Below are 13,416 nucleotides of genomic sequence, written 5' to 3'. Positions count from 1 at the left end.
GCCCCGTACCTGCCCCCAGCCCCCCCAGATCTGCCCCCCGTACCTGCCCCCCGCCCCCCCAGATCTGCCCCCCCGTCTGCCCCCGCCCCGTACCCCAGCTCCTCGCCGGGGCGGATGGCGCGGCTGCTGAAGAAGGCGATGCGGGGGAAGCGCAGGTCCTGGTGCAGCATGAACACCCGCACCGGGATGATGTTGGGGTCGCAGAGGTGGTTGATGAACCGGCTGACGTTGCCGTAGTACCGGGCGTCGATGCAGTACACCTCCCCGTCCTGTCGCGACGGGCGTCACGACAGCCCCGGGGAGGCCCGGGTGCCCCCCGGCGGCCGGGGTCCCCCCGCCCGCGCCCCCCACCTTGTTGTCCAGGTCGAAGAGGTAGGAATCGTCCTCCCGCACGTCGGCCTCCGCGTCCGAGATCAGCTCCCCCACGTACCTGGGGGGCACGGGGGGCTGGGGGCACCGCGGGACCCCCAACCCCCCCGCGACCCCCCCAAACCCCAAGGATCCCCCACCCCAAAAGCCTGGGAACCCCCCAAATCAGGGATGAGCCCCCAAACCCCACAGGACCCCCCCAAGTCTCCCCCAGCCCCCCCAAAACCTAGGGACTCCTCCCTATACCCCCAGACCCCCAGGGACCCCCCAAAAAAACAGGGGTGAGACCCTCCAGCCCCCAGGGCCCCCCAAAACCTGGGGGATCCCCCAAATCCCCCCCAAACCAGGGTTAAGACCCCCCCCAAACCCCACAGGACCCCCCCAAACCAGTGACAAGCCCCCCCCCCGGGACAGAGGGGTGCACCCACAGCCCCCTCCCCATTTTGGGGACCCCCTCACTCGCAGATGAAGGTGCCGGGGGGGATGGCCTGCAGCGCCCGCACCCCCCACCCCATCTTCGCCGTCCGGTAGAGCTGGAGCCGGACCCTGGGGGGGGGGGAAGAGGTTTTGGGGGGGCCCAAAGGGTTTTGGGCACAGATGGGGGGTTCGGGGGGGCAGCTGGGGGGGACAAGGGCGTTTGGGGCTGGGGAGGGGGGATTTGGGGTGCAGCCAGGTTTTGGGCACAGATGGGGGGGATTTGGGGCACGGAGGGGTTGGGGGTGCAGGGTTTGGGGGGTCTGGGGCACAGGGTTTTGGGGTGGTCTGGGGGTGCAGAGTTTGGGGTACAGGGTTTGGGGGGGTCTGGGGGGGCAGGGTTATGGGGTACAGGGGTTTGGGGGGGTCTGGGGTGCAGGGTTTGGGGGGGTCTGGGGGTGCAGGGTTGTGGGGTACAGGGGTTTGGGGTGCAGGGTTTGGGGGGTCTGGGGGCGCAGGGTTTGGGGCGCAGGGTTTGGGGGGGTCTGGGGGCGCAGGGTTTGGGGCGCACTTGATGCCGCTCTGCACCACGCGGTTCTTGCAGCTGCGCCAGCACGTGCAGGCCTGGTTGCACTCGAAGATCAGGGGGGGCTCGATCTTGTTGAACTCCTGCAGCAGCCGCCCGTCCTGGGGGGGAACGGGGGGGCGGGGGGGTCACCGGGGACCCCCGCAACGGGGGGACCCCCGCAACGGGGGGGGCCCAGGCGCAGGCTCCCGGGGTCACAGCAGCCGTTTCGAGGGGCTCCCCGGGGCGCAATGGCGGTTTTGAGGGCCCCCCCAGGACCCGGGGGTGGTTTTAAGCCCCCCCCAGGACCCAGGGGTGCTTGAGGGGCTCCCCAAAAAGCTGCAGGGGTTGCAAGAGGGGGGGGGTCCCCAAAACACAACGGCAGTTTCAAGGGGCTCCTCCAATGCAATAGCGGTTTGGGGAGGGGGGGCCCCCCAAGCGGCACCGGCGGTTTCAGGCCCCCCCCCCCCCCGGGCACGGCGGGGGTTTGGGGGGGCCCCGTCGGGGGTTTCGGGGGTCCCCCCCTCACCTTATCGTACCAGCAGCGGATGCTGAGCTGCCCGCAGAGGCAGTTGCTGGAGGAGCAGTCGTCCTGGCACGTGCAGTGCTGGGGAGGGGGCGCGGGGGGGGGTCAGGGGCACCCCAAAACCCCCAGCAGCCATCTCGTACCCCCCCCAGACCCCTGGTCGGGGGGGGGGGGGGTGTCACACCCCCCAACAGGAGATGTGCCCCCCCCAAAGCTGTTGGGCACCCCAAAATGCTTCTGCACCCCCAAAGCAGGGAGTTCGCACCCCAGAAACAGTTTTTCACCCCAAAAGCAGCACTTTCACCCCAAAAGCAGCACTTTCACCCCAAAAGCAGCCGTTTCCCTGCCCCAGGCTGGTGCCCCCCCCTCCCCAGCAGCGGCTCTGCCCCCCAAACCTTCCCTTTTCCACCCCAACAGCCCTTCCCCACCCCCCCGACAGCAGCATCCCCTGCCCCGAGCGGGGGTCCTGCCCCCCAGGACCCCCCCGGACCCCCCCGGGACCCCCCGGACCCCCCCGGCCCACCTGGAGGTGGGTGATGTTGTGGTCGATGTTCATGGTGGAGGTCTCGCAGTTCTCGGCGATGTACTTGTAGTCGTCGGGGCAGGGCTCCTCGTCCACCCCGTTGACGCAGGGGATGGGGACGTTCTCGTAGCCCCGCGCCACGTCCCTGGGGGGGCCATGGGGGGGCTGGGGGGGCACCCCGAAACCCCCCAAAATGCCCTGGCACCCCCCAAGCCCCCCCGGCACCCCCAAACCCTGCCAGGAGCCCCCCAAATCCCTGCAGGACCCCCCCCCCCCGGGGGTGATGTGCTCGGTGCATGGTGGGGACCCCCTAAGCACCCCCTGGGCCCCCCAAGACCCCCCCAGCACCCCCCATACCGGCTGACGACGCACTCGATGCGTAGCAGCTCTACCGCGGCCTGGGAGGCCCCAAAACCCCCCCTGGCCTCCCCCCAGGGACCCCCCCATCAGCTGATGAGGGGCTCGGGGTGCAGCACCCCAGGGTCCCCAGAACCCTCCTGAGACTCCTGGGACCCCCAAAAACGGCCCCAGGGACCCCCTGAAGCCCCCCAGGACCCCCCTGTACCGGCTGATGATGTGCTCGGTGTGGAGGGGCCACCCCGCAGCCCCCCTGGGACCCCCTGAATCCCTCCAGGACCCCCTGAATCCCCCCCAGGACCCCCCGAATCCCCCCAAATCCCCCCCAGGACCCCCCCGTACCGGCTGATGATGCGCTCAGTGTGGAGGGGCCGCCCCGCAGCCCCCCTGGGACCCCCTGAATCCCCCCCAGGACCCCCCAAATCCCCCCAGGACCCCCCCATACCGGCTGATGATGCGCTCGGTGTGGAGGGGCCGCCCCGCAGCCCCCCTGGGACCCCCCCGAATCCCCCCAGGACCCCCCCGAATCCCCCCAAATCCCCCCCAGGACCCCCTGAATTCCCCCCCAGGACCCCCCGAATCCCCCCAAATCCCCCCCAGGACCCCCGTACTGGCTGATGATGCGCTCGGTGTGGAGGGGCCGCCCCGCAGCCCCCCTGGGACCCCCCCGAATCCCCCCAGGACCCCCCCGAATCCTCCCAAATCGCCCCCAGGACCCCCTGAATTCCCCCCCAGGACCCCCCGAATCCCCCCAAATCCCCCCCAGGACCCCCGTACTGGCTGATGATGCGCTCAGTGTGGAGGGGCCGCCCCGCAGCCCCCCTGGGACCCCCTGAATCCCCCCAGGACCCCCTGAATCCCCCCAGGACCCTCGTACCAGCTGATGATGCGCTCGGTGTGGAGGGGCCGCCCCGCAGCCCCCCTGGGACCCCCCCGAATCCCCCCAGGACCCCCCCGAATCCCCCCAAATCCCCCCCAGGACCCCCTGAATTCCCCCCCAGGACCCCCCGAATCCCCCCAAATCCCCCCAGGACCCCCGTACTGGCTGATGATGCGCTCGGTGTGGAGGGGCCGCCCCGCAGCCCCCCTGGGACCCCCCGAATCCCCCCCAGGACCCCCCGAATCCCCCCAAATCCCCCCCAGGACCCCTCTCGGGATCCCCTGGACTCCTGGGACCCCCCAAATCCCCCCAGGACCCCCCCAATCCCCCCAGGACCCCCCCGTACCGGCTGATGATGCGCTCGGTGTGGAGGGGCCGCCCCGCAGCCCCCCTGGGACCCCCCCGAATCCCCCCCAGGACCCCCCGAATCCCCCCAAATCCCCCCCAGGACCCCTCTCGGGATCCCCTGGACTCCTGGGACCCCCCAAATCCCCCCAGGACCCCCCAAATCCCCCCCAGGACCCCCCCGTACCGGCTGATGATGCGCTCGGTGTGGAGGGGCCGCCCCGCAGCCCCCCTGGGACCCCCCGAATCCCCCCCAGGACCCCCCGAATCCCCCCAAATCCCCCCCAGGACCCCTCTCGGGATCCCCTGGACTCCTGGGACCCCCCAAATCCCCCCAGGACCCCCCAATCCCCCCAGGACCCCCCCGTACCGGCTGATGATGCGCTCGGTGTGGAGGGGCCGCCCCGCAGCCCCCTGCCGCAGCTTGCGGTTGAGCTGCAGGGCCACCCACACCTCCGAGTGCTCCAGCGTCAGGTCCAGGGGCGAATCCCCCTCCTTGTTCCGCACCTCGGGGTCGGCCCCCCGCGACAGGAACAGGCTGCGGCGCCGGCGGGGGGCACGTCACCCCCCGCCAAAGCCCCCCGGGCGTCCCCCCACCCCACAGATCAGCATCCAGGTGCCCCCCGACCCCCCATAGCCCCCCCGAGCCCAGGGATCCGGCTCCCCCCACCCCCCTATAGACCTCCTGCCCCCCACAAACCCCCTACCCCCCCATAGACCCCTCCCCTGCCCCCCTATAGACCCCCTACCTCCCCATAGACCCTCTAATACCTCACAGATCCCCTATACTCACATAGGCCCCTCTCCTACGCCCCTATAGACCCCCTACCCCCCATAGACCCCTCCCCTGCTCCCCCAGAGACCCCCCCCATCCCCATAGGGGCCCAGGTGTCTGGGTGCCCCCACAGACCCCCTACCCCTCTATAGACCCCTCCCCTACCCCTCTATAGACCCCCTGCCCCTCACAGACCCCTCCCCTGCTCCCCATAGACCCCCTTACCCGCTCATAGCCCCTCTGCTCCCCCAGAGACCCCCCATCCCCAGGGGGATCCAGGTGTCCGGGTGCCCCCAGAGACCCCCTACAGACCCCTCCCCAGACCCCCCCAGACTCCCTACCACCCATAGACCCCTCCCGTGCCCCCCACAGACCCCCGCCCCCCCCCCGCAGACCCCTCCCCTGCCCCCCTATAGACCTCCTACCCCCCCATAGACCCCTCCCTGGCCTCCCCCAGACTCCCTGTCCCCCCATAGACCCCTCCCCTGCCCCCCTATAGACCTCCTACCCCCCCATAGACCCCTCCCCTGCCCCCCTATAGACCCCCTGTCCCCCCATAGACCCCTCCCTGGCCTCCCCCAGACCCCCTGTCCCCCCATAGACCCCTCCCCTGCTCCCCCCAGACCCCCTGTCCCCCCATAGACCCCTCCCCTGCCCCCCTATAGACCCCTACCCCCCCATAGACCCCTCCCCGGCCTCCCCCAGACCCCCTGTCCCCCCATAGACCCCTCCCCTGCCCCCCTATAGACCTCCTACCCCCCCATAGACCCCTCCCCTGCTCCCCCCAGACCCCCTGTCCCCCCATAGACCCCTCCCCTGCTCCCCCCAGACCCCCTGTCCCCCCATAGACCCCTCCCCTGCCCCCCTGACCCCCCGCAGCCCCCCGGCCCCCCTACATGACGCAGTCGTGGTAGCTCTCGCGGGCGGCGATGTGCAGGGGGGTGTCCCCGTGGAAGTTGACGGCGTGCAGGTCGCACTGGGCGTTCAGCAGCACCTCGGCGATCTCCGCGCTGCCCGTGAAGGAGGCCCAGTGCAGGCAGATGTTCTCCTCCTGCCCGAGGGGGGGGGCACTGCCGGTCAGGAACCACCCCCCCGGGGCAAAACCTGCCCCCCCAGGGGCAAAAAACACCCCCCGGGGGCCAAACCCAGCTCCTGGGGGGCCAAACCCATCTGCAAGAGGGCAAAAAACGCCTCCTGGGGGGCAAAACCCAGGTCCCGGGGGGCAAAATACACCTCCTGGGGGGCAAAACCAGCCCCCAGGGGCTTGAAACGGCCCCAGGAGGGGAGAATTAGCCGGGGGGGGGGGGGGGGGGAGGCCTCGAAACCGCCCTTGGTAGGGATAGGGGGAGCTTGAAACTGCCTTAAAGAGGATGGGGGGGGGCTTGAAACCGCCCTGGAAGAGAGCAGGGGGCCTTGAAACTGCCCCCAGTGGGGATGGGGACCCCAAAACTGGCGTTAGCAGGGACTTTGGGGGCGGGGGGCTTTGAAGCTACCCTGGGGGACCCCAAAACTGCCCTTTGTGAGGACAGGACCTCAAAACAGCCCTGGGGGGGGCCTCAAAAGCAGCCGGGGGTCCTCAAAAGTGCCCTGGGGGGGCGGGGGGGGGGTGTCCCCAAACCATCGGACGGGGAGGACTCACGTTGTCGGTGAGGGTGACGTCGGCGCCGCGCGTCAGCAGCCGGCGGATCACCTCGATGTGCTTGTGCTCGGCCGCCCAGATGATGGGGGTCCAACCCCCGTTGTCCTGGAGGGGGGGAGGGAGGGGGGGGGGGGGTCAGCATCGCCCAGATGCCGGGGTCCCCCCCGCGGCCCCCCCGGCTCCCACCTGGGCGTTGACGTCCACCTGCCCGGTGGAGAGCAGCAGGTCGACCATCTCCAGGTTGCCGTTCTTGGCGGCGTGGTGGAGGCAGGTGGAGCCGTCCTCCTCCTGGGCGAGGAAAGGGAGGCGATGACGTCGGCGAAAGGGGGCGACGACGACGGCAGCGGGGAGGGGCGTGACGTCATCGCCCACCTTGCTGTAGACGCAGCCGCCCCGCCGCACCATGTACCGCGCCGTCTCCACGTGGTTGTTGGCCACCGCCTCCATCAGCGGCGTCCGGCGCAGCTTGTCCGTCGCGTTGATGTTGGCGCCCGCCTTGGGGGGGGCAGGGGGGTGTCAGGGACCCCCCCAGACCCTCAGGGACCCCCCCAGGCCCCCTGAGTCACAGGGACCCCCCCAGGCTCCCCCACCTGCACCAGGAGGCAGTGGACCTCCAAGAAGCCCTATAGGACCCCCAGAGCCCCCCCCGGACATCCCAGAGCCCCCCAGGATGCCCTTGACCTCCAGAGCCCCACCAGCACCCCAGGGACCCCCAGAGACACCCCCCCAATACCCCAGAGACCCCCATAGGCCCCCCAGGACATCCCAGAGCCCCCCCCCAGGATGTCCTTGACCTCCAGAGCCCCGCCAGCAACCCAGGGACCCCCAGAGACCCCCCCCCAATACCCCAGAGACCCCCATAGGCCCCCCAGGATGTCCCAGAGACCTCCCCAGGATGCCCTTGACCTCCAGAGCCCCCCCCAGCACCCCAGGGAACCTCAGAGCCCCCCCAATGCCCCAGAGACCCCCATAGGCCCCCCAAGACGTCCCAGAGCCCCCCCAGGATGCCCTTGACCTCCAGAGCCCCCCCCCCCAGTGCCCTAGAGACCCCCATAGGCCCCCCAGGACGTCCTTGACCTCCAGATACCCTCCAGCACCCCAGGGACCCCCCACAATGCCCCAAAGACCCCCCCCAGGAACATCCTGGGATGCCCTGGAGCCCCAGGGACCCCCCCAGAGTCAACCTGGGGTACCCCGCAGCCCCCCCAGGACATCCCTGATCCCCAGGGACCCCCAAAGCCGCAGCAGGAGGTGGCGGATTTTGAGGTGCTCCCCCCCCGGGACCCCCCCCCAGCCCACCTGCAGCAGGAGGTGGCAGATTTCGAGGTACCCCTTCTGCGCCGCCGCGTGCAGGGGGGTGCGCTTGCTCTGGGCGTCGCTCTGGAAGTTGGGGTCCAGGTTGTCCACTGTGGGGAGGGGGGCAAGGGGGGGGGGGCGGTCAGGGGGGGCGAGGACCCCCCAGGAGGGGTGGGGGCCCCCCCGGGACAGCCCAACACCCCCAAGGACACCCCAAAGCCCTCCCTGCAGCCCCGAGGGACGCTCGGGGGGCTCCGGGGCTCCCCCTGCCCCCCAGTGCCCCCCCCGGGACCCCCCCTGCCCTCCAATCCCCCCCGGGACCCCCCCAGCCCCCCAATCCCCCCCGGGACCCCCCCCGGCCCCCCACTCACGCAGCATGAGGACGACCTTCTGCAGCTCGCCCTGCTTGACGGAGACGTAGAGCTGCCGGGGGTGGAATCGCAGCTTCTTCCGCCTGCGGGGGGGAACTGGGGGTACTGGGAGGCACTGGGAGGCTGGGGGACCCCCTACAGGTGCCCCGGGAGCACTGGTTGGTGGGGTGACGCTGCGCTGGGGGTACTGGGAACACTGGGGAGCTGACGGGACCCTGTACAAGGGCGCTGTGCGACCCCATACTGGGGACACTGGGACCACAGGGGGGGCTTGGGGGTCCCCACATAGGGGCACCGAGGGATCCCATACTGGGGATATTGGGGGCACTGAGGGATCCCATACTGGGGATAATGGGGGCACTGGGAGGCTGGGGGAACCTGGCACTGGGGGACCCCACACAGGGGGAGCTCGGGGGCGGTCGGGGTAGGGGTGGGGGTCCCAGGGGGGTCAGGAAGGGTCGGGGGTCCCGGGGGAGCACCCACCTCTCGGCCTCCTGCCCCACCAGCGCCTTCTCCAGCAGGTCACGGGCCGGCCCCGGCGCCAGCCCCCGCGCCGACAGGGCCCCCCCCGAGGGCAGGGCCAGCGCCGGCCCCCCCGAGCTGTCGATGGGCTCGGCCCGGGGGTCCGGGGGGGGCGCCCGGCCCTCGCCCTGCCCCCGCATCCGCGCGCTGGGGGGCGAGGGGGGGGGTCAGGACCCCGCGGGACGCCCCACCTCAAATGTCCCCCACCCTCATAAGCCTCCCCACCCCCAAACACCTCCTGAGACCCCCCCAGACCCCTACACAGCCCCCAGACCCCTCTAAGCCCACCCCAAGCCCCCCTAAAACCCTGCGTACCCCCCTGAATACCCCCAAACCCTCAGGTACCCCCCCAGAGCCCCTCATGTACCCCCCGAGATGGCCCTAAACCCCCAAAAGCCCCCCTGCACCCCTGTATGCCCCCTCCCCCATGCCCCCAAGCCCCTTTGTATCCTCCCCAGAGCCCTCCCAGACCCCCAAGAGCCCCCCCAGACACCCCCAAACCCCTATGTACCCCCCAGACGCCCCCAATAACCCCAAACCCCCAAAAGCCCCCCTGAACACCCCTATACCCCCTCCCAGATGCCCCCAAACCCCTTTGTATCCTCCCAGAGCCCCCCCCAGACACCCCCAAACCCCTATGTACCCCCCAGACCCCCCCAATAACCCCAAACCCCCAAAAGCTCCCCTGAACACCCCTATACCCCCTCCCAGATGCCCCCAAACCCCTTTGTATCCTCCCAGAGCCCCCCCAGACACCCCCAAACCCCTATGTACCCCCCAGACCCCCCCAATAACCCCAAACCCCCAAAAGCTCCCCTGAACACCCCTATACCCCCTCCCAGATGCCCCCAAACCCCTTTGTATCCTCCCAGAGCCCCCCCCAGACACCCCCAAACCCCCCAAAGCCCCCCCAAACGCCCCCCAACCCCTCCGTCCCCCCCAAACCCGCCCCACGCCATACCTGGGGGTGGGGGCATCGGTGCGGGGGGCGGTGGCGCGGCGGCGGGGCTCGGGGGGTGCGGCGGGGGCGGGGGCCGGGGGGCCCCCTCGGCGCGGGGCAGCGTCACCTCCTGGGCCTCGGAGGCGTCCTCCCCGCAGTGGGGACAGAAGATCATCCCGTTGAGCTGCGAGACGCAGCCCCGGTGGAAGCGGTGCCCGATCCGCACGTCGGGGTGGCACTCCAGGAACGTCCCCTGGGGGGGTGCGGGGGGATCAGGGGGGCCCCGAGGGGGTCAGGGGGTCCCCCGAGGGGGTCCTAGGGGCGCTGGGGGGGGGTCTTGGAGGTCCCAGCCCCGATCCGCACGTCGGGGTGGCACTCCAGGAACGTCCCCTGGGGGGGCGTGGGGCGGTCAGGGGGTCCCCGAGGGGGTCCTAGGGGCGCTGGGGGGGGGTCTTGGAGGTCCCAGCCCCGATCCACACATCGGGGTGGCACTCCAGGAACGTCCCCTGGGGGGTGCGGGGGGATCAGGGGGGTCTCCAAGAAGGGACTGGGGGTCCCCAAGGGGGTCAGGGGGTCCCCAAGGGGTTCTGGGGGGTCCTGGAGGGCCCAGCCCCAATCCACACATCGGGGGGGCACTCCAAGAATGTCCCCTGGGGGGAGGACGGGGGTCCTGGGGGGCTACATGGGGGTCCCTAAAGGCTCCTGGGGGCCTTGGGAGTCCCCAGTGGGGTCCTGGGGGTCCCTAGAAGAGTCCTGGGGGGCTACAGGGGGTCCTGGGGTTCCCAGCCCCAACGCAGACATCAGGGTGGCACCCCAGGAACATCCCCTAGCAGGGCATGGGGGGTCAAGGGGCCCCCAAGGGGGTCCTGGGGGGTCTTAGGGGGCTACAGGGGGCCCCTGGGGGTCCCCTAAAGGGGTCCTGGGGGGGTACAGGGGGTCCTGGGGACCCCAGCCCCAACGCAGACATCAGGGTGGCACCCCAGGAACATCCCCTAGCAGGGCATGGGGGTTCAAGGGGCCCCCAAGGGGGTCCTGGGGGGTCTTAGGGGGTTACAGGGGGCCCCTAAAAGGGTCCTGGGGGGGGTACAGGGGGTCCTGGGGACCCCAGCCCCAATAGGCATTGGGGTGATGCTCCAGGAACGTCCCCTGGGAGAGGGGACAGGGGTTCGGGGGGGCACGAGCGTCCCTGGGGTCCCCAAGGGAGTAGAAGTAGCCGCAGCCGGGGCAGCAGCGGTGCCTGGGGGGGGGTCCCCGTGCCCCCCCCCGGGCTGCGTGACCCCCCCCACTCACGGCGGTGCAGAAGTAGCCGCAGCCGGGGCAGCAGTGGTGCTTGACCATGCGGGCGCGGTGGCTCTCGCACAGCACCATCAGGGGCACGCGGCTGGAGGGGCGCATCGTCTCCCGCTTCAGGATGCTGCTGCCGCAGCCGCTCAGCTGGGGGGGGGGCGTCAGTGCCGGGGGGCCCCCCATCCCACCCAGGGACCCCCATTTCCCTGAGCCCCGCTCCTGCTGGGCTGCCCGGAGCCCTGGGTCCCCCCAGAAATGACCGGGTCTCCCCAAAAACACCAAGACTCCCTTCTCCCTCCCTCCCAGGCGCCTGGGTCCCCCCCGATACTCAGGTCCCCCCCCCAATTTGCCTCCCCACCCCCCCCACCCGAGACCTGGGACCCCCCCTCTGGACTTTGGGGTTCCCCCTCAGCCCCCACCCAGACGCTTAGATCCCCCCGCACCCATGGGTCCCCCACAAATACCTGGGTCCCCCCGCAGCCCCCACCTCCCCCTGCCACCAGGGTCCCCCAAAACCCCTGGCCCCCCCCCACTCCCCCCAGACCCCGGGGTCCCCCAAAACCCCTGGGCCCCCCCCCACTCCCCCCAGACCCCGGGGTCCCCCAAAACCCCTGGGCCCCCCCCCACTCCCCCCAGACCCCGGGGTCCCCCAAAACCCCTGGGCCCCCCCAAACCCCCTGGGTCCCCCCACTCCCCCCAGACCCCTGGGCCCCCCAAGCCCCCCGGGTCCCCCCACTCCCCCCAGACCCCAGGGTCCCCCAAGCCCCCTGGGTCCCCCCAAGCCCCCCAGACCCCTGGGCCCCCCAAGCCCCCTGGGCCCCCCCAGTCCCCCAAGCCCCCCGGGTCCCCCCCCGTCCCCCGTGGCCCACCTGCCCGTCGACGCTCTCGGTGGCCATGCAGAGCCCCCGGGCCCCCTCGCCGCCCCGCTCCACCTTGGGGGCCTCCATGCGGCAGGAGCAGAGGGGCAGCTCCTCGAAGCGCTCGGCCTCCAGCCCCCCCAGCGCCCCCGCCGGCCCTGCAGGGGCGCTCGCTGGGTGGGCGGGGCCGGGGTGGGCGGGGCCCCGGGGGGAGAGCAAGGGCAGGGGCAGGACCTCAGCTGGGGGCGGGGCCTCGTGGGGAGGGGGCGTGGTCTAGGGTAAGTGGGTGGGACCTCAGAGGGAGGGGCGTGGTCTGGAAGCAGTGGGCGGGGGCCACAAAGGGCAGGGCACGCACCCAGGGGTGGGGCTGGAGGGGGTGTGGCCTCAGAGCCACGTGGGGCAGGAGGGGCGGGGCCCCACAGGGAAGTGGAGGGGTGGGCGGGGCAGTGGTGTGGCCTAACGAGAGTGGGTAGGGCCGCACAGCCAGGGGCGTGGTCCGGGGGGCATGGGGGCGTGGCCGCATGCAGGGGGCGGTGCCGTGCACTGTGGGCGTGGCCCGGCACCCCGGGAGGGGTGTGGTCTGTGGGGGCGTGGCCCGTGGGGGGGCGTGGCCTCACCTGGGGGCTGGGGGGAGAGGGCTCCGCCCCCCGGCAGCTGCAGGCAGCCCAGGGGCACCTCGGTGTACTCGCTGGGGGGGGCGCCGGGGGGGGCGCCGGGCACCCCTGGGGGGGGGGGGGTCAGGGGTGACATCACACCCCCCGGCATGACATCACACCCCCCGGCCCCCTCCCCAGCTCGGGGGGACCCCACACCCCTCTGCCCCCCCCCCAACAGAGCGGGTTTGGGGTCCCCTTCCCCAAATTTATCGGTTTCATGGCTCCGTTTCCCCAAATCCCTCAGTTTTAAGGTTTCTCTTCCCAAAATTTATCAGTTTTAGGGCTCCCCTTCCCCAAATTCCCTGTTTCAGCGTTCCCTTTCCCCAAATCTCTCCATTTTAGGGCTCCCTTTCCCCAAATCCCCCAGTGTCAGGGCTCCCCTTCCCCAAATTTATCAGTTTTAGGGTTCCCCTTCCCCAAATCCCCCAGTTTTGGGGCTCCCCTTCCCAAATTCCCCCAGTTTTGGGGCTCCCCTTCCCCAAATCTCTCAATTTTAGGGTTCCCCTTCCCCAAATCCCCTCGTTCCAGGGCTCCCCTTCTCAAATGTCCCAATTTTGGGGTTCCCCTTCCCCAAACCCCCCAGTTTCAGGGCTCCCCCTCCCCAAATCCCCCCGTTCCAGGGTTTCCCTTCCCCAAATTTATCAGTTTCAGGGCTCCCCTTCCCCAAATCTCTCAATTTTAGGGCTCCCCCTCCCCAAATCCCCCCATTTCAGGGCTCCCCTTCCCCAAATTTATCAGTTTCAGGGCTCCCCTTCCCCAAATCTCTCAATTTTAGGGCTCCCCCTCCCCAAATCCCCCCGTTTCAGGGCTCCCTTCCCCAAATTTATCAGTTTTAGGGGTTCCCCTTCCCCAAATCCCCCAGTTTTGGGGCTCCCCTTCCCAAATCTCTCAATTTTAGGGTTCCCCTTCCCCAAATCCCCTCGTTCCAGGGCTCCCCTTCCTCAAATGTCCCAATTTTGGGGTTCCCCTTCCCCAAACCCCCCAGTTTCAGGGCTCCCCCTCCCCAAATCCCCCCGTTCCAGGGTTTCCCTTCCCCAAATTTATCAGTTTCAGGGCTCCCCTTCCCCAAATCTCTCAATTTTAGGGCTCCCCCT

General features: G+C 70.4%; 2 protein-coding genes across 2 annotated transcripts in view; both read right to left on the bottom strand.

Moving 5' to 3' along the window:
- LOC309601079 (histone-lysine N-methyltransferase EHMT2-like) overlaps positions 1–13,416 on the bottom strand; it is a gene marked incomplete at its 5' end in the record, with an annotated part of 28,856 nt that overhangs the window by 1,364 nt on the left and 14,076 nt on the right. The window contains 6 exon segments of the mRNA XM_082333911.1: positions 94–269; positions 352–430; positions 829–915; positions 1,355–1,470; positions 1,878–1,955; positions 2,398–2,542. Of these exon segments, the coding sequence (XP_082190037.1) occupies positions 94–269; positions 352–430; positions 829–915; positions 1,355–1,470; positions 1,878–1,955; positions 2,398–2,542 (681 nt within the window).
- On the bottom strand, positions 9,838–12,431 carry LOC309601127 (histone-lysine N-methyltransferase EHMT2-like; the record flags this gene model as incomplete). Its single annotated transcript, XM_082334013.1, has 4 exons — positions 9,838–9,912; positions 10,813–10,956; positions 11,679–11,824; positions 12,284–12,431. The coding sequence occupies 4 exons, from the start codon at positions 12,429–12,431 to the stop codon at positions 9,838–9,840; spliced, it is 513 nt and encodes a 170-aa protein (XP_082190139.1).

The sequence above is a fragment of the Platalea leucorodia genome (assembly GCF_965183815.1).
Source record: "Platalea leucorodia genome assembly, chromosome: 28".
Classification (NCBI taxonomy): Eukaryota; Metazoa; Chordata; class Aves; order Pelecaniformes; family Threskiornithidae; genus Platalea; species Platalea leucorodia.
Note: the sequence above shows the minus strand (reverse complement) of the source record. Positions and strands in the feature narration are given on the sequence as shown.